Source organism: Delphinus delphis, chromosome 12 (genome assembly GCF_949987515.2).
Source record: "Delphinus delphis chromosome 12, mDelDel1.2, whole genome shotgun sequence".
Classification (NCBI taxonomy): Eukaryota; Metazoa; Chordata; class Mammalia; order Artiodactyla; family Delphinidae; genus Delphinus; species Delphinus delphis.
The window spans coordinates 11,718,857-11,743,717 of record NC_082694.2 but is presented as its reverse complement, the minus strand read 5'-3'; the positions used below and the strand labels follow the sequence as shown (position 1 = coordinate 11,743,717).

At 48.9% G+C, this 24,861-nt stretch overlaps 1 protein-coding gene across 1 annotated transcript in view; it reads right to left on the bottom strand.

Moving 5' to 3' along the window:
- ACOXL (acyl-CoA oxidase like) overlaps window positions 1-24,861 on the bottom strand; it is a 366,413-nt gene that overhangs the window by 68,729 nt on the left and 272,823 nt on the right. The window contains 1 exon segment of the mRNA XM_069541255.1: window positions 13,518-13,605. Coding sequence (XP_069397356.1) covers window positions 13,518-13,605 — 88 coding nt within the window.

The following is a 24,861-nucleotide window of genomic DNA, read 5'->3' as shown; positions in this document are numbered from 1 at the left end:
CCAAGGCAGGTTTCTCCCCCACCTCCCCCTGCTCTGATTTCTACTGAGTCCTGAAAGAGGAAGGAAGGGCAGAAATGTGGCTCACAGCTCTTGGGGCCCAGGTCTGGGGCCCACTGACAACCCCAGGGGAGCAGTATCACACGGGTGACACTTCACTCTCCTCTCCCTCCTCCTGCCTCAACTTTTAAATAGGAAAATAACCCTCAAAATGAAAGCAGTTGTGGTATGTACTTTCCTCTCCCTTTGTTGCTGATTCAGGGAGCTGCCTGCCTAATGAGAAAAGAAAGGATGCTGCAGCCGGACCAGCGCCCACAGAACACGGGTCGCACTGGGGCGCGCTCTTCCTTAAGAGACTCGGGAGGGAATCATCTTCTTGATTCCACGTTTCAATTGTTGTAACTGCTCTTAAGTGTCCCAGTGCCATTTATTTCCGTAGGGGCTGCAGAGGCTCCCACCTGTCTGAGTATAGTCAAGCCCTCCTTGGTTCAGCCTGTCCACCCTGTGCGACAAAAAGATCAGCCTGACAATAGAGGAAGAACAATAGATTTTTAGGTAACATACTCGTTAGGTTTGAGGTTGGGGAGGGAGGTGAGAGGGATGCATAGAAAAAATGACCTGAATGAAGCAAAAAACAAAACAAAAAAAAGTGGTAGTTCGGGAGAAAAAAAATTATAGGCCAGCATGAAACACATATGCCTCCCCTTCGATGAGCTGGTGGATAAATTATGTACAACAGCCAAACCCCTGCAGCCGTTTCTGAAAGGCAGACGGGATTTTGCAACACGAGGGATACCCTAAAACTCAAAGAAATGCTCGTGCCTAGGACGCTATCATGATGACGCGTTGATACAAATAATAGGGGAAAGTAAGATGAACCAAATGCACAATGCCATTGTCCTTTTTGAAATATGGCTGGTGAGACTGGGCACAATCGTTAAGTTCGCAGGCACAGCTGGCCTGGACATATTACAGAACAGGTTGTATTTCTCAGGAATCCTGTCTCAGAATATTCTTTCAGCTTTTCTCTCAATCCCTATGACAGGGCTCTGGGAACCAGGGGTCCTGCCCCAGTTATCAAGCTTTAGAGAGTCCTGCTCTGGCATTCCTCTGTCCACAGCCTTCCCCACGGGGTAATGGGGGAGCGCCCGCCTGGAGCCCGCATCCCACTTCTCCAGCCCGAGTAGCTTGAGCTTCTCTCCTGGGAATGCTCTCCTCCTGGTGTGTGCACCCTGGACCCATGGGGTGGCCAAGGGGAAGCTGTTGGGAGGGGTGTAGACAGACCTTGGGTGTCTAGGCTGGAGCTGTGGATGGGAAAGAGGGAGGTGGGGAAAGGGGGATGCTTTTCCCCAGGCTGCAGAGTTCACAAAACTTCCAGGAGTCTGAGAATTCTAGATTCCCACCTGGCCTTCTGGATGAATAAAGCTACGTGTGCCACGGCGGGAGGACAGAGTATCTTTTCTTCACTGCTTTGTAATCTTGTCTGGTACCCTCACTGTGGGTCCCACACACAGTGCAGGCTCAGGCTAGAGAATAAGGACCCGGTGAGAAAACACAGGCTCACCCAAGCCTCTTCAAAGCCAGGCCCCCCATCCATCCCTGGAAAGAGGAAACTCAGTCCCAGCTGAGTCTCCAAAATGGCAGGGAAGTGTGGCTCTCACGTTCCTACAGTGACGATGAGGAAGCCAGCCTCCACGTTGGGGCAGCAGAAATGGGGAGGCTGACACCTGCCCCTAAACAGAAGGTTCTACTGGAGGAGTGCGAGCTGAGCACGTGCACACTGGGCACGCCAGGGTGTGGCGCTGTGCCCAGGAGCAGGGTCCTCCCTTGCCGAGGCCTCCCTGGCCCCGGAGGCGGGCGTCCCACCTGGCTGGCTTAGGCCTGCCTCTCCCTGGGAGCCCCAAGGGCCAGGCTCCCCTGCTGCCCATGCACAAGGTGGAAGACTGCCGTGGCTGTCCCTCAGCGGTCCCCTCTCACCTGCGAGTGACAGCCATGCTCGCGACACCCTTTGCCGAACTATCTGTCACTCCAGGCTTCTGAAGTCCCCCTCCCACTTCCTCTTCACAACATAACAGGGAAATGTTGAGAGAGAGAGAGAGGGCTGCGTCTTTGTAGAAGGAACTCCAGCTCTGTGTTCAGCATCAGCACAGAGCGGGAACAGGGGCTCTTAACTCCTTGGCAGCCAGCAGGTGTAGCAGTTCCGGCCTCCTGCCCATTGAGATGGGCTGAAAGGGCGTGGAGCCGACCCTTGGGAGCCTCCGTGCCAGGAAAGGGTCCTGGCTCCCCTCTCCCTCCACACTCCCACCCTCCCACCTGCTCTGTCCTTGTTGCTGGCCCTGCAGCGCTTGCCTGTTCCTCCCTCAGCTCACGGGACCCGTTCCAGAGAGCAGGCAGGGCACGCGGGGCAGATACCACACTCCCCTCCTCTGTGACCACGAGCATGACAGGTGCTCCGAGGTGCCTCTTCCCCAGGCACGCAGGCTTCAGTTCCCTGTAACTAAGCCTCAGTGCACTTTCTGCCTGAGTCCTGGGACCTCAGCACTTCCAAAGGATGGAGACGGGGCCCTCTGCTCCTCCAGTGCAACCCCACCTGCCAGCATCTCACTGCAGATCTGTCCTCTCACTTGCTGGCCACACTCACTGGTTTTGGGCTCCGCTCCCCACCCATCCCCACCCTGGGCCTCTGTCTCCAATGCAGCATGGCCCCTGGGCCGGGAAAATTCCCCTCAAGGGAGCCTGGGTCAGAGGGTTCCTCTCCAGCCCAGCCCCTCCACTGGCGTCCTACTGTCTACCCGGCAAAGGCCAAGCTCTGCAGTGCAGCGCTCAGCGCACCCAGCCCTCCCAGCCCACGCTTCCAGGCTCGTCGTCTCAGTACTCTTCCTGGCCTCTCCCCCGGAAGCCTCCCTTCTGGTGGAAGAGGGGCACTGGCATCCCCTGGACAAGCTTTTCGCTTTATCACCCTCATCTTTGCCCACACCGTAGCCTCCTCCTGGAATGCACTGCCACACTTCCAACTTTGGGATCCTATTCACACTTCAAGACCCAGCACCACGGGACCCTCTGTGAAGCCACCTTGGAGTCCTGCGCCATCTGCCAACTACTGGTACCCCTCCCAGGCTCGGCAGCATCCACTTGCATGAGGGTGCGGTGTTCACATCTTACTCCTCCTACTCCTAGCCCAAAGTCTCCAAGTAGGAGGCACTGCCAACTTTGTAAGCAAATAAACTACACTTCTGTCCACTCCTTTGAAATCTGTAAGAACTCTGCCCACACAGGGGGAGAGCATGGACCAGCAGAGCCTGCACCGCTAGAGGCAGGTAAAAGGCCAGTTGGGCCAGGCCCTGGGATGGGAACAGTAACAGGGTCTCACTGACGTCTGGAAAGCCTGGATCTAGTCTGAGCTGTGGGACCGAGACGCGGATAAACGGCGGCCAAGTTCTAGATGTGGGCAGTTCCTGTGAGGAGGGGGCAGCCGTGTGAGGGGCCGAGCCCTGCCTGCAGTGTCTGGACCTCGGGAGGGAGGCTGTATCCCTCTCCCCATGCCTGCAGCATCACACGCCCATTCGATCTTCCTTCCCATGAAGCTGGTTGCAAAGGAGATCCATCTGTGGTCTTCGGCTCGGGCCAGGCTTGATGTCACGAGCGGGAGCTCACTCATCACGGATTCTCTGGGAAGAGTCCTTTCAGCCCAGAGCAAGCGTGGCCATTCACTTGGGAAGCCATGAGGGCCTAGCTCAGCTGGACTCCTGTCTCTGGAACCCACAGTCTTCCCGTACGCAGGAAGCTGCCCGCCCTCAGATGCATGGGGTGTCCTCTCGCTTATTCGATGTGGTCCCTGTCTCACCTTGACCAAGGAATGCTTCCTGGGGTCTGGTCCAGACCAGGAGGCAGAGCGAGAGGCAGCCACCGGTGGTGGCCACATCGCCCGATCTTCTCCCTGGCAGACAGCCTTCCCCGTGGGAGCGTCCCAACCAGTGGCAGATCCCTCGCAACTGCCGGGAAGGACAAGTCTGACAGCGACGCTCGGCTGGAGGTCACACCCCTCCCTGCCACTGATCCACCAAGAGAGCAGGAGTTGATGGAGTTTGGAAAACCAAGAGCTGTGGACTCCAGGAGGGTCATGGACAGACAGCCGTGAGCCACTGCCCAGGGCCTGGCACCCACTCCGCTGTTCCATTTTGAGGGGTTCTCCTCTCAATTTAACATGATGCTTCTGCTCAGGACTGGGGTGTCTCTGTGGCTCCCAGTCCTCTCTGCCTTTCCCCTGTCTCAGCGTCTCACTTACATGCTCCAGGCCCCGCTCGTGCCCCAGGTCCAAGTGCAATCTCATCCCGTCCGGTCACCCGGTGTGAGAGCCAACCCCTCCCTCGTCAGCCTCCGCGTTCCCTCCTACCTCACCCTTCACGTCTGATCACTCTCAAGGTCCCATAGATTCCTTCCCTGTAACATCTCCGGAACCCCACCCTCGGCCCCAGTCCTGCCGCCATCGCTTCTGAGTTCGTTTCCGCCCAGCTTCCTCCTGGACAGCCTCACCCAGCCTCCCTGGTCACGATTCCCCTCCACACCACAGATAGAGGCCTCTCCCTAACGCCCCAAGCAGGCCATGCCTCCCCCTGCTCTCAATCTCTCCCAGACCCCCACTGACTGTGGAGGCGGACAGTGAAAGCTCCCACACGTGGCCCACACGGAACCTGCGGGACCCCGACTCCCACCCTCTACGTTTGCCCTGCATCCTGGACGCACCACACCACAAGCGCTTTCCCAAGTCACCCGTGCATTTCATGCCTCCCATTTTGCCCTTCCTTCTGCTTGTGATGCGCTTGCCACCTACATACTAAAGGTAAGTCTTGCCCATCCACCAAAAATCAAGGTCTCGGGGCTTCCCTGGTGGCACAGTGGTTAAGAATCCACCTGCCAATGCAGGGGACATGGGTTCGAGCCCTGGTCCGGGAAGATCCCACATGCCGCGGAGGAACTAAGCCCGTGCGCCACAACTACTGAGCCCAAGTGCTACAACTACTGAAGCCCGCGCACCTAGAGCCCATGCTTTGCAGCAGGAGAAGTCACCGCGATGAGAAGCCTGCGCACCACAACCAACAGTAGCCTGCGCTCGCCACAAGTAGAGAAACCCACGTGCAGCAACGAAGACCCAGTGCAGCCAAAAGTAAATAAATTTTTTTTTAAGTATATCTAAAAATATCAAGGTCTCAAACACTGATCGCCTCACCTGGGACTTTGTGGGGAGCCACATGAACCCCACACACTGGACGACGTCTCTCCCATGTTCTCCCAGTGCACCAACTCTGGGGTAACTCTCATCCCAGCTCCTTGAGAGCAGGGGCCTTTCTTACTGGATATTCTATCCCCAGCACTTAACACACCTCCTGGCACACAGCAGGCCTTCAGCAGAACTTGTTGGCTGAGGATGGGTGGATAAAGGCGTGAACAAACAGTGTTCTCCAACAGTGTTGTTTCTGAAGGACAGCTGAGTAGATGCTGGACTCGGCTGGGGCCGGCCAGATTTGTTCTTCATGGGGAATTGGAGTTTGAGAGACAGAGCAAGTCTCAGCTTCCCCAGGACATCCTGCCATTTTGGTCCCAGAGTCCAAGGCACTGCCTTAATCCCATTCCTTAGGACCAACACGGTTTGCATGTTCCTTGCAAGAGAGAAGACCAGAGCAAACCAAGGTCAACTGCTCGCAGCTGCAGCTGCGGCTGGACGCAACTCTGGTGCTTAGGATGGAATCCGAGTGCCTCCTTAGTCTGTTGTTGCAAAAACCTTTGTAACAACGATCAGAAAAACTCAACCGCGTGTCCACGGCCTGGAACGGGTTTGCATACAATTTACTCTGTCTTAAACTTCTCAGGAATTAAGAACTATAACATATGCACAAGGCAAGGAATTGCATCAAGAAACTGTTACATATTTAAAAATAGCTATTTTGAACATTTGAAAAAGCCATTTTCTCTGCCATGTTATGTCTTCTTGGCTAACTTACTCTTGGTTTCTGCACTTTTATCCTCCAGGTCTCAGGAAGAAGAGGTTTGATGCCATCTGGACTATAAGTCCTTTTGGCTGCCCTCTTGGACACAGAACCATTTTCACCTATAATTACAGAAATCTGTAGGCATGTATTTTATTTTCTAAGCTGCCAATTAAGAGAGAATTTCTGAGTAATTTTTTTAAGAAAAAGAATCCCAATAGATAGCTTCATCCATCTCTATTTACAATGATGTTACATAAAATTTCCCCATTGAGGATTCAACATGCACTTTGATGGACCAGATCAGGGGTCCTGAGTCAGTTAGGGGAGGTGAAATACTGATGAAATACTGATGAAAACCTCACTTTTAGTTACCTGGTGATCCTTTCCCCATGCAAAGCGGCATTTTATGCCACTTTGAGCATGTATCAAAACTTGTTTAATGACTATATCTCAAAGAATTGAATGCTCTTTTTTTTCTTTTCAGTTCTCACGTTTCTGAGTAAAAGCCATCATGTTCAAGTTAACAGAGCATTATGTTTTCTCTGCAAACAAATTCCCATAATTCATAAACAAACAGAAAGGTAAATTCATGAAGAGGAGACACAGCACTATTTTTCCACGTGACATTTGGGATCTAGGTTAAAAAGGAGGCTTTTGTCTCTGGTGATTTATCAAACTCCAGATTTCATAAAAGATAAAGATGCACTGAAGAAGGAACACATCATCTTAATGCTTCATTTTGACACTTTGGGTCTCTAAAAAGCATGTATTTTGAAGCTCTCCCCTCCAGAAACTCAATCGTGTCCATGATTTACACAGTGAATTCTTGTTTTTCAAGCATACTTAAGTGAGAACAGGCCAGGAGACACCTTGAAAGAAAATGGTCACATTTGAAACATACAGATTATTTATAGACAGAAAACTCAAAGAACTGAAAGAAAATCTGGTTGTCAACAGACAGTTGCTTTTTCTATGTTTTCTCTGTAGCTCATTTTGGGTTTTGTGTGGGTGGCTCATGTGAACTCAAAGGTTATTTGCTAAATGTTTTGTGAGATTAGAACATGTTGTCCTTTAAAACCTAAATGCAAGTTTATGTTTACTGCAAATATGTTCAACTTTAGAATATGGGATATGGGATTTTTTTTTAATATAGAAAATCATACCTAGAATTGCTATGATAAAACAAGATTTCCTATGCTTCTAGTTTTCATTCACAGTTTAGAAGGTCTTATTCTTAATCGTATTCCTAGCAGAAATCTCACAATACAGAGAGTTATGCAGTGCAAGTTTTTGCTTTTTCACCTTTTGGGTTAATTTCACCTGCCAACTTGAACACTGATTAGCCTTATTTTGAAAATACTTAGGTACCAGGAGCTGGAAAGTCAGTGTGGACTATAGCTCAGGTCTTTGCAATTTATCATATAAGGTACATTTTTCGATCACACAGTGTACAAAGGAGCAAAAAAAAAAAAACCTTTTTTTTTTCTTTAAAGGCGAGGACGGTTTATTTTTCTTGCCTCTTTAGCAATGCTCAGCTACCAGACTCAGGTCCAACAAGCACTTATGAGCCCCACCAAGTGGGCAGATGGCAGCAGTCTGCTGGATTTGAATCCCCCTTCTGCTGCGTGGCCCTGGGCAACTTATGTAGCGTCTTTGTGCTTCAGCTTCCTCGGAAGGAAACTGGGTAGATGGTGGTCCCTCCCTCATTGCCCTGGTGGGGGATTAATGAGTGCTCGTTAATCTCACACAAAGCCTGTGAGATAGAAAAGATAAGAAGCATGATTCAGAGACAAAGGCCGCGAGAAGAGCGAAAAGCAGCACAGGCCAACTTTAACCCAGGAAAGTATGTGTTCAATAAAATACAAAGAAAACTCCCCCCACCCCGAAAGTTCAAGAACACTAGAATGCCCATTCTTCCGCGTTCATCTGCAGGAAGGAAAGCCCTTGGGGAGTTGAGGGTGGGAGGACTTTTCTCAAAATCTGATGCTAAAAAGCCTTGGGGTCAGCCAGCCCTGGGGCGGAGTCCCGGCTCCACAACTTAGATCTGTGTGATCCGAGGTGACTGTTCACCCCTGAGCTGAGTTTCCTCAAGGGCTGTGTGAGGTTGTTGTAGAGACTGAAGAAGTGACAGGGTCCAGGCGCTCAGCACGGCCCTGGCTCAGAGGAAGCACCGAATAGGTGGAGACAGAGGCCATCAGTCCAGTCAGCCAATATCCCGGGGCCCGGAAGGTAAGTGACATTTATTAGGGCCTGGGTACAAGTACTGCGGCTAAATTCTGTCCCACATGGGCCTCCGCAAAACAAATATCCTCCCGGAGTCTGACCCGGCTTTTTCCTCGTCTCCCTCCTCCGAGTGCGACAGAATCTTCAAGGTCATCTGTCATAAAACTGTCTCATAAGTTGTCACCTCCAGCAAAGAAGAGTGAGTTATCAGAGCTCTCTCGGGACCTCCTAGGTGACACACTCCCAGGGGCTGGGCTGAGCAGGGTCCCCGGGGGCTCTGGCGAGGGTCGTGTGACAGCATTTCTTGAGAAGGTAGCACTTTTGGGGTCTTCAGGTCTGGCTGACACAGACCTCAAGTGCACCTACGTGGCCTGGGGCTTCAGGGGAGGAAATCCCGCGTTATGAAGAAGGGAGCAGCCTGCGTGGTGCCGCAGAAGAGATCTTCCTCCCCTCACTGGAGCCCGGGAGCCACGCTCCCTCACGCCTGCTCTCCCAGGACGGGGAAGGCTCGGAATGTGGTCCCAAGTTGGGCGTCGGCATTTTAGAACTTTCTCTCTTCCTGTGTCTATTTGATGAGGCACAAAATTTAAATCCGATGTGGCAAAGTTGCGCGCTCTGTGCAGGGTTTCCGGGCTCCGATGCTCAGGTTCGGCTAAACAAATTCTTCTTTTTAAGAGCCATCACGTATGTGAGCAGGGCACCCCCTACTCCAAACAGTCTCCACCCAGGTGCCTCCACTCTCTTCCTCTCTCCCTCCTAATATTGTGCCGGTTCTCATGTTCTCTTCTCCCCATGTGTTGTCACCTCCTGGGTTCCCAGAGGGAGCCTCTCTATTGTCCCAGACTCTGGCATTAGGGACCCAGAGAGTCCCACAGAGTGTGCAGGACATCCACGGGGGCCTCTCCCGGCCACCGCACCCTCTGACATGGACCCATCAACTCCCAGTTGCCCCCTTTGCTCTCAGGAACAATGGGTCTGAGACGTGTCCCCCCATGTGAGAAGGACAGAGAAAATGAGGCCAGAAACGGTACTTCTCTTCTCCATTGTCGGAGCCTCCAAGATGCTGGTCTGTTGGGATCTAGCAGCAAATCGTACCTGCCCACCCTCGGCTCTCCAGATCCCCTCGCCTGCTTCCACCACCCATATGTTTAATGAGTGCCAGACAAAGAGGAAGGTCAGCAGCGGGGCAGGGGTACCCCAGCTCCTCCCTCCATCAGAGGGAGCCCTCAGGGCTCACTGGGACTGCTCTCAAACTCCTGGGCCCAGCAGAGGATGCTGATGGGAGAGGAAGGCACACAGGCTGTCACAGCCAAGGGAGCACCTGTGGTACTCACCCTGCTCCCCCACCTGCCAGACCTCCATCTCCAGAGGTCACAGCAGAATATGGCAGAAACCGTTATCCAAAGAACGAGATGTGCTGACTTTTGACTTTTAGTTCCACCCCAGAGGTCATGTTTGCCCTTCAAGCTGGGAGGACTCAGGGTTTGGAGGGACTTCTGTAGTTAAGTGTAAGGGGATGACAAGTTCCTAAACTCACGCTGGACTTTGGGATGAAGTCGTGGCATTTTATTTTTCTGCGCTTGCATATAAAGTAATGTGCATTCAAGGAGGTGATAAGTGTATTCCCGTAATTTCCTGGAAGATGAACGCCAAAGCTAGAGCTAAATCAAGGCGAATGTAATTTGCATAAAGAAGAGCCACATTAACAATGGGGAGGGAAATGCTGATCCCATGAATACTGGAAAAAGGACTCACGGATAAAATGCAGAAATGACGCTTTAATAACGCACGTGATCACATTTTTATTAACAAAGGACGTCTTGTTTGGAAGCAAATACATCCTTGAGACGAGTCGGAAATTGGTCCTCCGATAGGCAGAAATCCACACTTCTTATATATTCTAATTATAGCTACAACCTGTGCTTAATGCAAACATTCTAAACTCTTAGTCACTTTATTAAGAAACAGAAAAGGGACTTCCTGAAGCATAATGAGGGCTACTCACAAGCTCTGAGAAAGAAAACAAAGAGATAATTCTGCACAGAGCTGGAGAATGCCGGATGTAATTTATTTAATAAAAGTGCTTCGTGTCTCTTTTTTGGTTTAGGAATTGGTACACCCTTAGGGGTTCAGACAGTACCGTGCTTCAGCACTGCTATTTCTAGGGCAAGATAAAAATGTCTATCAGAGAAAAGGAATCATTTATCATCGTAATGGTTACATCCCACTTTAGAAACCACTAGAGACTGCTTAACATTTTTATTTCCAACACGGTTTTCCTGAGTCTTCAGGTGACAAATGGAAACTGATGCAAGAAGGCTTTCTTTCCGTTTGTTCCTTATAAAAATGGCTAGATGTGGAGCTCATTTTCATCTGGGGTGACGCTCAGGTCTGTGTGTTCGCAGCCTGATCCTTCCCTTCCTGCTTTGTGTGATTCCTTCAAAAGTCTCCAAAGGCAACATCTGGGTCCAGTCAAAGAAGACAGATGGGCTCCTTCTACCTCCTCTCCCGGCCCCTGGAGACCTCTTCCCGGGGCAGGGGCGGGGTGGGGGGTGGGGGTGGGGGTGCGTTCTATTTGAATGTAATGACAGGCTGACTACATTTTTCCTGGGTAGTGTGTTCAGGGCATTCCTATCATTAGAACCCATTCTGTATCCTTACAGACCTCCTCATTATGGATGGATTTCTCTATTTCAAAACATTCCTAGGATTTCTAGATGCTGTCATTGAGTCCTATTATTTTTCTTGTTATCCTTATGATTTTTCTTCTGTGACTTTCTACGGCCAGGTCCTCTTCACCTGTCGTGGAACTGGAGGCCAATTTCCTAGAAATCATCACTCTTGCTTACCGTGGTTATTAACCAATAAAAGATTCAGAATTAATCTGGATTTCCTTGGTGCTGTGGTAACATCAAATCCTTGACATTTCTTCCTGGTGTTAAGACTTCAACATTGGAACCTAACCCGTTTAATCTTTCTCTGTTTCTTCCTCTTAAGAAAAAGGATCTAAATGTTCCACTTTGGTTATGGGAACTAAGGTCTCTGTAGATTAGTAATTAACAGTAAGAAAAAAAGTTTTATTGAACACTAACCATGGGTCAGGTGCTAAGGTAAGGGCATTCAAGTATCTTCTCAATGCCCCTCCCCGAGGTAAATATCACATTATCTACATTTTGTAAATGAAGGTGAGACCTGGAGTCCACAGGGTTCATCCTTGTGTCCCAGGAAGGGCAAGATCTGGTGAGTACACGGGACCCCAGAGGGAGGAGCCCAGGTGCTGGGGCCACAGCACCCTGGAGGACTGAGCCATTAAGGTTCACAAAGTGGAAGAGAAGGCCTGGGACGTACTCGCCTTCCGTAAGCGTGTCTTGAGCGTTATTCCACATCCCGGATAAGTCTCAGCCTGATCAACACATCTGGAAAAATAACCCACTGACAGAAGAGGGGTGGTTTACCTAAATTTCCTAGGGGTGAGGTAGGTGCTGAGAGGACCAAGCCAGTCCAGGAAGCAAGTCCCCATGGGCTCCGGAATCCACGGCGGGCAGGTCAGCATGGAGCTCAATCCCGCTCCCTCGCCCCAAAGAGCTGTCCAGATGGTCCAGCCTCGGCACCTTCTGACGATAACCGAATCCCACGTGGAGCTGTCCCCACAGCGAGGATGGAGCACGCGCGGGGACTCAGCAGCTGGGTTTGGGTTTGTGATGCGTGAACTGGCATTCTGGTTTCTGTATCTGTCCCTTCTGACTTTGATTAAGGAGCGTCAATTCCCCGGAGCCTCATATACGGTGGGTGTACAGGCAGATGAAAACTCCTGAATCTGCAAACCAAGGAACCCAATCCTGTACCTTACTGACCCACAGGGGAGGGAACGTTCTGCCCTTTCCTTTACCTTCTCGGACCCTCTGCTTCCTCCTCCTTCCTCTGCCCCAGGGAGCAGAAGGTAGAAATCAGAGTCTGGGGTGTCTGCGAGGCCATCGTTATCACAGGGTGTGGTCACTGTGTTTAAAGGCTGGCCCTGGGGATGGTGCTCCTGGCGGCCTCCCGGACCCCGTGAAGAGCCTGTGCTCTTGGAAAGTTCACCTGAGCACGTGCACACTCACCTGAGCATCCTCATTCCGGTCCTTACTCTTGAGCCCTATGCCATGAGGCTCACCAGGGTCCCAAGCACTGGACCGCACTCAGAGGGAGGGGAGAGGCCTGGCTCCATCTATACCGAAACTACTCACTCCAATCCAGCTCTTGTCGGCTCTGCGCGAGGGTCCTGGGCACCCCCACAGCCATTAATAACGTGGCACTTTGCTCCTCCTGAGCTGCCTGCTGCCCAGCTCGGGGGCTGGGCAGGAGGCAGGCAGTCCTGGATTGATGTCTTGACTCTTAGCAGAGCCCATCAAGGAATTCCAGCCCTGAGACAGTGCCCAGGGATGCGACAGGACCAGCAGCCTGACCCCGGAGCTGAGGTGGTGACCAAAACCTGGTCCTGCCTTCTGGGAGCTGGCAGTGCCCCTGGTGTGATGGAAAACTCCACACAGCAAAAACGCAGAGAGCGCCTTCCTCTTATCACACTTCCCCCCCATGGAGAAGGGCATAGGGATGAACAAACAAATGTCTCTTGAGTTAAGCAATAATTTCAAGAATAATTTGCCATATCTTCACGGATCTCACTCTGTTTTCAATGTTTCATCTTACTTTACGTGATTTTGGTGTTTTGAGGCCAAAATGAACATTCACACTTCCTCACCCTCAGCACGCTGACGCTTTGGACTGGATTGCTCTTTGCTTCGAGGGGGAGGGTGCTGTCTGGTGTGGTGTCCCCGGCCCCTCCCCACTAGCAACCCCTGCTCAAATGCAACAACTAAAAATGTCTCTAACTGTCACCAAACGTCCCCTGGAGGGCGCGATCCCCTCTGGTTGAGAACCCATAGCTTTAAAAGGTGGTACTAGTCCTTGCTAATTTGGGGGTTAGGTTTGAGTAGTTTCGGTACTTGAACTTCTTCAGGCAGTGATCCCATTAAAACACCCTCACTTTGCCCACCCCCGTCCCGTTTGTTTATTTGGGAATGACAGTCACCATTGGGCAGAGGGCCACTGATGAGGGGCCAACATTTAGCCGGCTGGCTCCTGGCGAGTTTAACATTAGGTTTTGTGGGTGTCATTTGGTCAGTGTTCCTAGCACATGGGGCGTTATTTGGGGACCCTAAATTCAACACAAGGGCTCAGACCAGAGTGGGGACTGTCCTTTCTCTGCAGAGTCGGAGTCCCAGATAACCCGGAAGTCACTCAATCCCAAATATTTGACAAGAGCCCACTGACCTCTGTGAATGTGTGCCAGAGACAGGCAGGTGACGTGGTGAAGACATGAGTTCCAGGCACTGGAAAAGTCCTCATTCTCGCTCGTCACCTGCCAAACGGACAGCAGAAAAATCACCGCTGACGATATTCTGAGAGAATCGAACTTCCCAGCAAGGCAGATGGTAGACAATGCAGCCAGTACAGCCAGTAAGCGGACCTACTGTAGGCGCCCCTGTCACCCCCAAAAGCTATTCCTTAGATGGAGAAATGCCAGAAACATACTGTGAGTCCAGTTTACGTGCTTCTATTAATTCCTCACACATACCAAGCGTGGCCACCACCAGCTGCCAATTCTTGAGCTCTGACAGGCGTCGAAGAAACAATTCGAAGGCGAGGGACACAGAACGTGAGACGGTTTTTATTCAGGTCACTCCATGCCTGGAGAACTGTAAATACCAGAACGAACTACTTAAACCTAATCTGCAACAGAACCTACCCACCTTCCCTTCCCCCTCCCCACCTTGTACTCAGGTACTGCCACATGTTTTCAAATTCTTTCTTTTCTTTTTTCTCTTCTTTTTCTTTTTTCTTAAAATTCTGCTTAAAAGCTTTTGCTTGAAATTCGTTTCCTGACAGTTCTGGAGGCTGGAAGTCCAGCATCAGGGTACCAGCACAGTCAGGTTCTGGTGAAACTCTTCCTGGCTTGCAGAAGGCTGCCTTTTTTCTATTTTCACATGGCAGAGCGAGAGTGGTCTCTTTCTCTTTTTATAAGGAAACTCAGCCCATCATAAAGTTCCCACCCTCATGACCTAATCTAACCCTAATGACCTCTCAAAGGCCCCATCTCCAGATGCCATCACATTGGGAATGAGGGCTTCAACACATGAACTTGGGGGCGGGGACACAGTCGTTCAGTCCATAACAACATTCCTTTTGATTCTCATTAAGAAATGTATGTACAGATTCTTAGAGGAATCTTGTAATTGAAAGACCACGGACTTTGGGGCTTGAGAGATAAAAGTTGAAACCATAGCCCCATTACTATCCACCTTTGTGGTTAGGACAAATTATTTCACTTCTGAGCCATTAAAAATGGTTTTTTTTTTAATTTAGATATAACTGACAATAGCAATATGTTAGGTTCAGGTGTACAACATAATGATTCAATATTTGTGTATATTGCAAAATGATCGCCACCATAAGTCTAGTTCACATCCGTTCACCATAGTTACAAACATTTTTTTTTCTTGTGATGAAAGCCCAGGGACTGTAGTTAATAATATAACTGCTTGTATATTTGAAAGTTGCTAAGAGAGTAGATCTTACAAATTCTCATCAGATTGTTTCTTGAATGCCTGTCACATCTGCAGCATTGGCATTTGGTAGTGGCCGTATTTGACACGTGTGGGGGACGAGCATCAAGGTGGAAATCAGACTCACAGGACATTTATGTCATTTATTCACCTAACGAGTAGCTTTTTTCAGCTCTACTCTGGGTAAGATGGTCTTTCAGTGACTCTAATGAAGGAAGTTGTTTGCTTTATTTTGTTTTTTAATCAGAGGGAAGTGAAGAAATATAACTGGAATAAAATAAGAATGAAGAAAATACACAGAAAAGAGAAAAAGGTGTCGAATCACGAAGCCGGCAGTCACAGTCATTTCGGGAAGGCGGATTCTTATCTGACCAGAGCAGGGTGTGAAATTTGGCACTCTGACTTTTTTTGTTTCTTCTTGCCTTTGTTTTCCCCCAGGGAGAAGGGCAGTGGCACTCTGCAGTTAGCGCGGAGTCTACACTTGGAGGCTGAACCAGAGTTTGATCTTCTGGTCTGCTCGCTTTGACCACTTGATCATGGGATGGAATGTGCCCCATGCATCTCTCAAAGGCCTCCCTGCCTAGGGTGGGGGACAGCACCCTCCCCCTCGAAGCAAACTGAACAGCTTGGTATTCAAACTTTCAGCAATTCTCTCTGCTCAAAGAAATAACACTCAAGTAGAAAGTTAGGCTGTCTGTATCTGCTTCCCATTTGCTTCCAACTCATACCCCAAGTCATCTGGTTGGAAGGTCACCTGCCTTCCCCAGCTCCCCAGTTCTTCCAGGGCCTGGATGACAGACTCCTTTGTAAAAATCCTCCTGTAACAGAGAGCTTTGTGCTCCAGTGGAAAAACTGGCAGCACAGAAAGCCTCTACCCATGTATAATTTAGCATGATGACCTGGGGCGGCAGGCACAGCTCAGAGGACCGTGTCACATGCGCCTCGGGGTCCCCACCTAAAACTGGGGCATCTCATGACAGTGGAGGGAGAGGATAATGTCTGTCTTGCTCCCTGCACTGGTGTCACAATTACAACTGAAAAGACACAGTGGAGATAGGCGATTCTCAAAGGAACAGCCCACAGAACATCTCTGGCAGAGGCGAGAACAACAGCTGGCCAAACACACTCATGGTCCTGAAACTCACACTGCAGAGGAAAATGCCCGGAAATCCACGCTGAAGCCCAGTGGACAGGCCCCCCTAAACATGGATCAGCTGCCCTCCACCACTGCATGGGAAGGAGAGAGGAAGGATCAACTATAATGTGGAGGTGTCCAGGTAGAATTGCGGACACTTTTAGATTTTTTTTAAGTCAACGTGTAAAGTAAGTTTTCACGGGACTGATCAAGAGAAAAGCAGGGACAGAGAACTGGCCGGACCACGTGGAACCCTGCTTGAAGAAGGGACATCACATGGGAAAAGCTTGCAGAGGGATTTTTGCAAAACTGGCTGTGGCTTAACCCCTCCAACAGGATGAGGCAGAAGTAAAAAGCAAGTTCAAGTTAAGGGGAAAGGCCCCTTGAAGGCCTGCCAACCAGCTCCTGGGTGCTTTTCCTTACATGTCAACATCACTGTACTGCTGCAGGACCCACTCGAGAAGGCTCAGTGTAACCTCATCCTTGCTGGCAAGTGGCCCCTGGCACTGGCCACTTCCCAGATAGAAAGCCTGGCACGACTCACCCCCCCACTGGACAGCACCCAGGACTTGGAATGTGTCGATAGGAAGGCAACTTTACGAGGGCAGATGCCCAGGAAAGCAACCGACTGAGAAGCCTCTGGTCCCTTGAGTTAGTTGATTGGCAGGAAGCCGACTGAGGGCTGCACAGTGGTCCACGTGCCTAGGCAGGGTGGCCTTTGAGAGGTGTGTGGGGCACACTCCATCCCATGATCAACTGGTCAAAGCGAGCAGACCAGAAGATCAAACTCTGGTTCAGCCTCCAAGTGTAGACTCCGCGCTAACTGCAGAGTGTCACTGTCCGCAATTGTAACCCCACTGACAATTGCCTTTGCAATGCACAGAAAGTTTAAATTTACTTATTGCACAAAAACATTGTAAAAAACAGAAATCAAATATCTAGCCCTGCAACGTTACAAAATCTTAACATGAGGTTTTTGGAGAAAGGATTTTAAAAATGACATGGTTGTTGTTTACTTCAAGTGGTAGAGCTGCTCCTGAAAACTTGTGTGTAAATTAGCCTTATGCAAAACAAACCCTTCTTAAAACGCACCAGGTAACAGACACTGTTTTAAGCCCCTTATGTGCATTTGTTCATTTAGCTTTCAGAAGCCCTGCAGGTAAGCATTAATGATATCTTTTATTATCTTCATTTTGCAGGTGGAAAACTGTGACACAGAAAGGTTGAGGAACTTGCCCAAGGCTGCAGAGCTGGGTTTGGACTGGGTACCCAGCTTTCTGAGCCCACGTTCCTAATCACAGGGTACACTGCCTCCCAATGGACTCATGGGGAGTTAGTTCCCTGGCCAACACCTGTCCTTCCCAAATACACAGTTTATAAAAATGTATTGTCACACCTGGTCAGGTTTGGTGTGAACCACACCCCACACTTAAAAATAAATGCTTGTTTCCTAATAAGTCATCATACAGCTAAGACAGAGCTGAACTCATAAAGAAACCCCTGCTGCCTTATCTTTGGTGGATGCCCATATCCATTCCCCCTTTTTCTTTCCTAGAAACACCCCAAATAGCTTTGGGTAGCAATATACCCAGTTAAAAACACTTAACTCCCTACAGAGGATCTACAAAAAAGCCTCAGCTAACGTCATATTTAATAGCCAAAGACTGAGTGCTTTCCCCCTAAGATCAGAAAGAAGATGAGGCTGTCCATTATCTCCACTTCTAATCAACATTGTACTGGGGGTCCTGGCCACAGCAATAAAGCAAGAAAAAGAAATTAAAGGCCTAGAATTTGGAAATGAGTAAGTAAGACAGTCTTCATACAAAAAGACATGATATTTTATGTAGAAAATCCTAAGGAATATATAATAAAGCTACCAGGACTAATAAGCCAATTAAGCAAAATCACGAGATACAAGACTGACATACAAAAGTCAATTGTATTTCTGTATTCTAGAAATGAACAATGGGAACTTGAAATTTCAATGCTGTTGCTGTAACATCAAACATATGACATATTTACAGACACCTTTTACAAAGTACTTGCAATATCTGTACATGAAAACTGAAAAAAATGTTGCAGAAGGAAATTTAAAAGGAGCACCTAAATAAAGGGAGAGATATACGGTGCTTGTGGGTCAGAGAACTACATATTGCTAAGACATTATTTCTTCTCACCTTGATCTACAGATTCAACACAATGCCAATCAAAATCCCAGCAGAGGGCTTCCCTGGTGGTGCAGTGGTTGAGAGTCCGCCTGCCGATGCAGGGGACATGGGTTCGTGCCCCGGTCCGGGAGGATCCCACATGCCACGGAGCGGCTGGGCCTGTGAGCCATGGCCGCTAAGACTGCGCGTCCGGAGCCTGTGCTCCGCAACAGGAGAGGCCACAACAGTGAGAGGCCCGCGTACCGCAAAAAAAAAAAAAAAAAAAAAAAAAAAAAATCCCAGCAGATATTTTTGTCGAAATTGAGAAGCTGATTGTAAAACATATGGAAATACAGAGGACTTAGAATAGTCAAAACAATTTTGAGGAAAAAAAAAAAAAAAGGTGGACGATTCAATAACTGATTTCAACACTTACTCTAATGCGACAGTAAACACAACAGTATGGTATTGGGATAAGAATGAAATGTAGATGAATGGAATAAAGTAGAGAGTCCAGAAATAGAGCCACACATGCATGGTCAACTGATTTTCAGCAAAGTCACCAAGGTAACTGAATGGGGAAAAAACAGTCTTTTCACCAAATGGTGCTAGAACAACTGAATAGCCACATGCAAAAACAAACAAACAAATGAATCTCACCCTTACTTCACATCATATACAAAAGTAAACTCCAAGTGGATCATGAACCTAAATGTAAGAGATAAATCTACAAAACTTCTGGAAGAAACTATGTGAGAAAATTCTAGTGATGTTGGGTTAGCTGAAGATTTCGTGATACATGACACAAAAAGGTTGAACTTCACCAAAATTAAAATTCTGTTCTTTCTGACACTCTTAAGAAAATGAAACCATGGGTAATGGATTAAGAGAAAATATTTGTGAATCACATATATAATAAAGGGCTTCCATACAGAATTTATAAAGACAACTTACAATTCAATAGTAAGAAAACAAAATCCAGTTAAACAAACAGGCGAGAAATTTGAACGGACACTTCACCAAACAATACAAACGAATGGCAAATAAACACATGAAAAAGATTTGAGAAATGCAAATCAAGACCACAATGAAATACCACTCCACACCCACTAGAATGGCTAAAATGAGTAAGACAGGCTATGTTAAATACTGAGGATGCAGGGCAACTAGAAGTTGTTGCTGTTGGGAATGCAAGTGGTTCAGCCGCTTTGGAAGGCAGCTTGGCAGTCTCTTATAGAGTTAAACATATACCTACTATGAACCCAGCCATTCCACTCCTAGATATTTACAAAAGATAAATAAAAACATATGTCCATACAGAGACTTGCACGAGAATGTTCATAGAAGCTTTGTTCATACTAGCAAAACTGGAATCAATCCACATACCCACCAACTGGTTAATGGATAAACAAATTGTAGTGCATCTGTACCAAGGAACAGTACCCCACATTAAAAAGGAACACCCAACGACTTGGATGGATCTCAAAAGCATTTTGTTAAGTAACAGAAGCCAGACATAAGAGACTATGCACTATGCTATTCCATTTATATTATATTATAAAAAAGGCAAACCTACAGCAAAAGAAAAATCAATGTTTTCCAGGAGTCAGAGTCGGGGGAAGGGATGAGATGAAAAGGGGCACAAAGAAATGTTTTTAGGGTGATGGAAATGTTCTATTGTGGTGGTGATTATAGGACCATATGCATTCATCAAAGCTCATTGATAAAACACTTGAAATTGGTGAATTTTAATATATACAAATCATATATATTATTTTACAATATATATGTTTATAATTATATTTATATATACATAAAGTAAAAAGCTGACATTTTTTAAATGCTCACCTCCCCAGACTCCTTTGCAACAAGGCTTAGACATGGGACCCCCACGGCCAATGAAAGTAGGCAGAGGTTTACTGGGTGGTGCTTCTGTGAAAACTGTTTTCCTGATAAAAGAGAGCCTGAGCTGACATATGCCTTCTTCTCTTTGTCCTTTTTCTAGTTTCCTGCTTGGAACTCAGCCACCTTGTGGGTGTAAGAACAGTTAAAAGCCACACTAAGGAGCTGTATTAGTTCCCTAGAGGTGCTGTGACAAATCACCACCATCTTGATGACTTAAAACAACAGACACTTATTCTCTGACAGTTCGAGAGGCTGGAAGTCCAAAATCTAGGTATGGGCAGGGCCATGCTCCCCCCAGAGGCTCTAGGGGAGAAGCCTTCCTTGCCTCTCCTAGCTTCTGGTGGTTGCCAGCAACCTTTGCATTCCTTGGCTTGTGAACCAATGACTTGAATACCTAATACCTGCCTCCATCTTCACAAACCATTCTCCTCTGTGTCTCTAGGTCTCTCCTTTTCCTGTAAGGACACCAGTCATATTGGAGTAAGGCCTACCCTACTTCACTACGACCTCATTTTAACTTGGTTATGTCTGCAAAGACCCTATTTCCAAATAAGGTCCCTTTTATAGATACTGGGGGTTAGGACTGAACATATCTTTTGGAGTGGGGGGGTACACAACTCAACTCACAACAGGAGGGCAGAGGGGGTAGATAGCAAGAGCAAGGGGCCCAGCTTTAGCCGTGGACTCACCGTGCCTGTCTTCCGCATTCTTTGGGCTTCCGTCTTATTTATTTTTTTTAAATTAGTTCATGTCTTTTATTAACCAATCCTACCCAGCCATGTGGAGATCTTTCTTGTCCTTTCAGATGTTTGAGGTCTCCTGCTAGTGTTCAGTAGGTGTTCTGTGAGAATTGTTCCATTTGCAGATGTATTTTTGATGTATTTGTGGGCGGAGGTGAGTTCCACATCTGTCTACTCCGCCATCTTGATTGGAGCCCCTAGGCTCCTGTTTTGGCAGCATTTAAAGCATTCGTCCCTTGGTACTCAGCCCCAAATCCATTTGCTATGTCCTTTGAATTTGTTTTCGGTGCCCACTCTTAAATCTACCCTCTTCCTTTTAACCTTACTGTGGATAGAGGGTGGAATCAGGTGGAAGGAAGAGTCCAGTCCTGACCAATAACCATACACGTTCGCCAAGCTTGGATACCAGATTCTACACACACTTCAGGTACCACGTGTCTTAAATTATGCCCACCCAATATGGAGAACAATACAATATGCAGTTACTTAAACAAGTTATATAAAGTAAAGGAGGTCAAACAATGATTTTTCCCTCACTTTCCACTTTTCTCCCTCAGGAGAGCTGCTCCCACTGTCCTCAGCAGCCCACCCCCTAGACTTGTGAGCCCTTGTCCAGGAGAGAGCAAACCCTGTACCTGCCCAGCAGATGATCACCTCATAGAGTAATGGAAATGGTGCACCCCAAATCATCCAGGCTGCACAGTCTTTTTCTTCTCCTTCTTTTTTCTCTTCTTTTCCTTCTCTGTAGTAGGTAGAGCCTGTGGCCTGGCTTCGCCAGACCTACCCCGCCTCCAGCACATGCTCACCTGGCCTCACCTCTGTTTTGCTGTAGATCCCTCTGTAGCCCGTGTGCTTCCCACTCAGCCCTGGCTGGGGAGGCTGGGGTCTCCCTGGGTCCAGTCTGCATCTCCCTCTGACGGCACCCTTGGTGTGGCCAGAGCACGAGGCTTCCGCCGCCATCCCCACAAGGCCAGTCCTCACCTACTCAGCCCACACCTCCACCTTCCTGCCTCTCTTCGTGTTTGACTTTCTGTCTTGTTTTTGTGTGTGTGTGGGGGGGGGGGGTGGTCCATATATATTTTTCTGCCTTCCAGTATTTTTTAATATCTTTTTTTCATCTTTCTGTATTTCTCTCCCGAAATGACTCCTTTCTCTCTTTTTTGGTAACCTTACTTCACCACTTTTCCCTTGTCTATATTTTTAATGTTTCTGGAGTTTTCTGCATTTCTGTATTTTTTCTTTTTTTTTTTTGCGGTACACGGGCCTCTCACTGTTGTGGCCTCTCGCGTTGCGGAGCACAGGCTCCGGACGCGCAGGCTCAGCGGCCATGGCTCACGGGCCTAGCCGCTCCGCAGCATGTGGGATCCTCCCGGACCGGGGCGCGAACCCGCGTCCCCTGCATCGGCAGGCTGACTCCCAACCACTGCGCCACCCTGTATTTTTTCTATTTTTTTCTGGGGTTTTGTTTTTCTATTTTTTTCTCTCCTATCATATTTCTGTGTCTGCATTTCTGTCTTTTTTCCTGTGTCGTTTGAGATGTCTTTTCTCCTGTCCCCTCTATCCCTCTTTTCTTATGTGTTTGCCCACCATGTTATTTCTCCCTTTTCTCTTCAGGTTTGTTTCCAGATTAAGCTTGGTTCCCTCTGGGTGGCTTTGAGCAGAGGACCCCCTTCCCACCACCTGCAGCCTCTCTCCCTGAACTCTGCCCTCTCCCCAATTCTGCCGCCCTCTTCCTGCACCAATGGGAAGGTGCTGGTTTGTCTCCCACTAACTTCTCAAAGAAAGCAGGGTGGTTGGGTCCACCAGCTGTCAGCTCACTGGTGGCTTCCTGAACTGGGAATATGGGATTCTTGATACCTTTACCCTAAGCTTTGAACCTGAGCTACAATTCCAGGAGAGCCAGTTAAATAAATCTTAGCCAACATCCTACTATATGCGCAAAGTATATGTATGTATGTGTGTGTGTGTGTGTGTGTGTGTGTGTATATATATATATATGAGAAAGGACACTGGAGGGCACCCTTATGTCCACTGTTCCAGCTTGTTTCCTATGAGGAGAAGTAAATGTTCTCAAGATGCCCCAGAGAGGGCTGTGTCCTGGCTTTGGGGACCTGAGGGAGGGGCCAGCCATGAGGTTCATGCTCAGCTCAGAGACTGGGTCAGAGTTTGAACCCAGGGCCCTTGGCTCTAGCACCCCACCCCACCCCGAGACCCTTGCTGGGCCCCAGCTCTGCACTAGGCTCACTGCACCAGAATCCCCCCTTCCCTCAGAAGGTGGCAGGTGGCAGCACTGCAGGGCTGAGGGGGTGGAAGAGCCCTTGTGTGGGGAGATGAGTCACCTGGGTGCAAGGCTGGGATTCCCACACAAACACACCATGAGAACGATGGCTGCTATGATAGTATGAAGGTGCCCAGCACTGGGGACCTCCCCAACACACCCACATGCTCCGCAGCGCTGGCCGCGGATGGTGAAGACATTCTGGTTTTAGGGTGAGTCCCAGGCAAGTCCAGTAACTGTCCCTAGATCTGGAACACAGATGTATCTGGTCTGCCAGGGCGTGCCTTGTCCCCAGCTGCCAACAAAGCTGTGTGAGCACAGACCTGGCCCCCTTCCCTCGGCCCTCGCTGTTCACACAGAGGGCTCCCCCACAGACAGCCTGGGCCACAGCAGCAGAGAAAGCATCCTCCCCTACGGTGCTGGCAGCAGGTTCTCCATACGCGTGCATTCAAAGGCTCCCCTCCACCCTGAACTGTCCAGTCTCAGAGCACTCCCTCCGCTGCTTCAGAGATGTGCACGTCCCCTTCTCTCCACCTCCCTCACCGACAGCTCCCCCTCCCCAGGTTCCCCGCTCTGGTCTCCCTGCTGCCAAGTGGGCACATCCATCCATCGGAGCCCTTGCCACGCTGCTCTGACCAGGGCAGGACTGCGACCTGCCTGGCACCCAGCCCAGTGGTCAGGGCCAATGAGCACATGAAGGACCCTCCCTCACAGACGCTGGGAGTCGAGGTCGATTCCACGGGAAGGGGTGGAATGCAATTGGATTCAGAGGGCATAGAAATAGCGAGAGGAAATTCAGTAGAGAGGAGTATACACAGCAAGGTGTGTGGGGCTCCAGGTCAGCCTTCTCACTGCATGGCAGCTACAGCGTCTGCAGGTTTTGGGGGGATTGCCAGGGTCTCTGCAGACTCTTCTCTCACCTGCACTGTCCTCCAGGCTCTGGTCTGGGGCCTGGCAATATGAACAGACCCCAAAGACAGAGCCCTTTCCCAGCCAAGACCTGACTGTTTTTGTCAGGCACAGAAAAGATCCAGGAGTGGGGACGGGCAGGGGGGGACACACATGTTTGATCTGACCTGTTTCTCAATCTTTTCGCCACTAAAGCTTGACTGAAATTGTCAAAACATGAAATCAATAAGGTCTTGGCAAAAGGCTCCTATAATTGAATACATTACTTCCCAATTTCTCCTCCTTTTCCCTTTTCATGTCAAATGAAGAGTCTGCTTTTTATTACTTAGCCTTTCAGAAGAGAAAACAATTGTTGGATGATACAACCTCTTTGGTCATGTAAGCGTACATTTGAATACATGCTTCTGAAATCGATCTTGATCATTTTCAACAACAGATAGGTAAACAAACAAATGCTGGATGCCATCTTCCTTTCTTAACAGTGTCCTCATTTTACAAGTTCCTTCTAATGTTCCGGTGGATGGAGGGATAGAGGTAGGGGTGGGGGTGGGAATCAGGAAACCATAAATAGATTTAACAGGCACCGAAGCGTGCATTTGGAGTACCGTCAGCTAGAAAGATCTTGTTTCAATAACACGATCTTCGCATTTAGCTGAAGACTAACTTATGGGGCCTGACTGCCCTTAGTGGCTGCTTAAAGCTGACATAAGGCAGAATAACGTACATTTAATATGTGAAAGAAATTAGCCCTCAAGATCTTTGTTTCCTGAATCTCTGCAGCAGCTCAGCTGGTGCTTGGCACACAAGACAGCTGGAGGAGGCCTTCTTGGGGCGGTGAGGGAAAGGCAAGGGGTACAACACACAGAAAGCTCACCTCATGGGGGTCTAGAGTGAACTCGGGGGACAACAGATTGAGAGGGAGAGCACAGAACCCACTG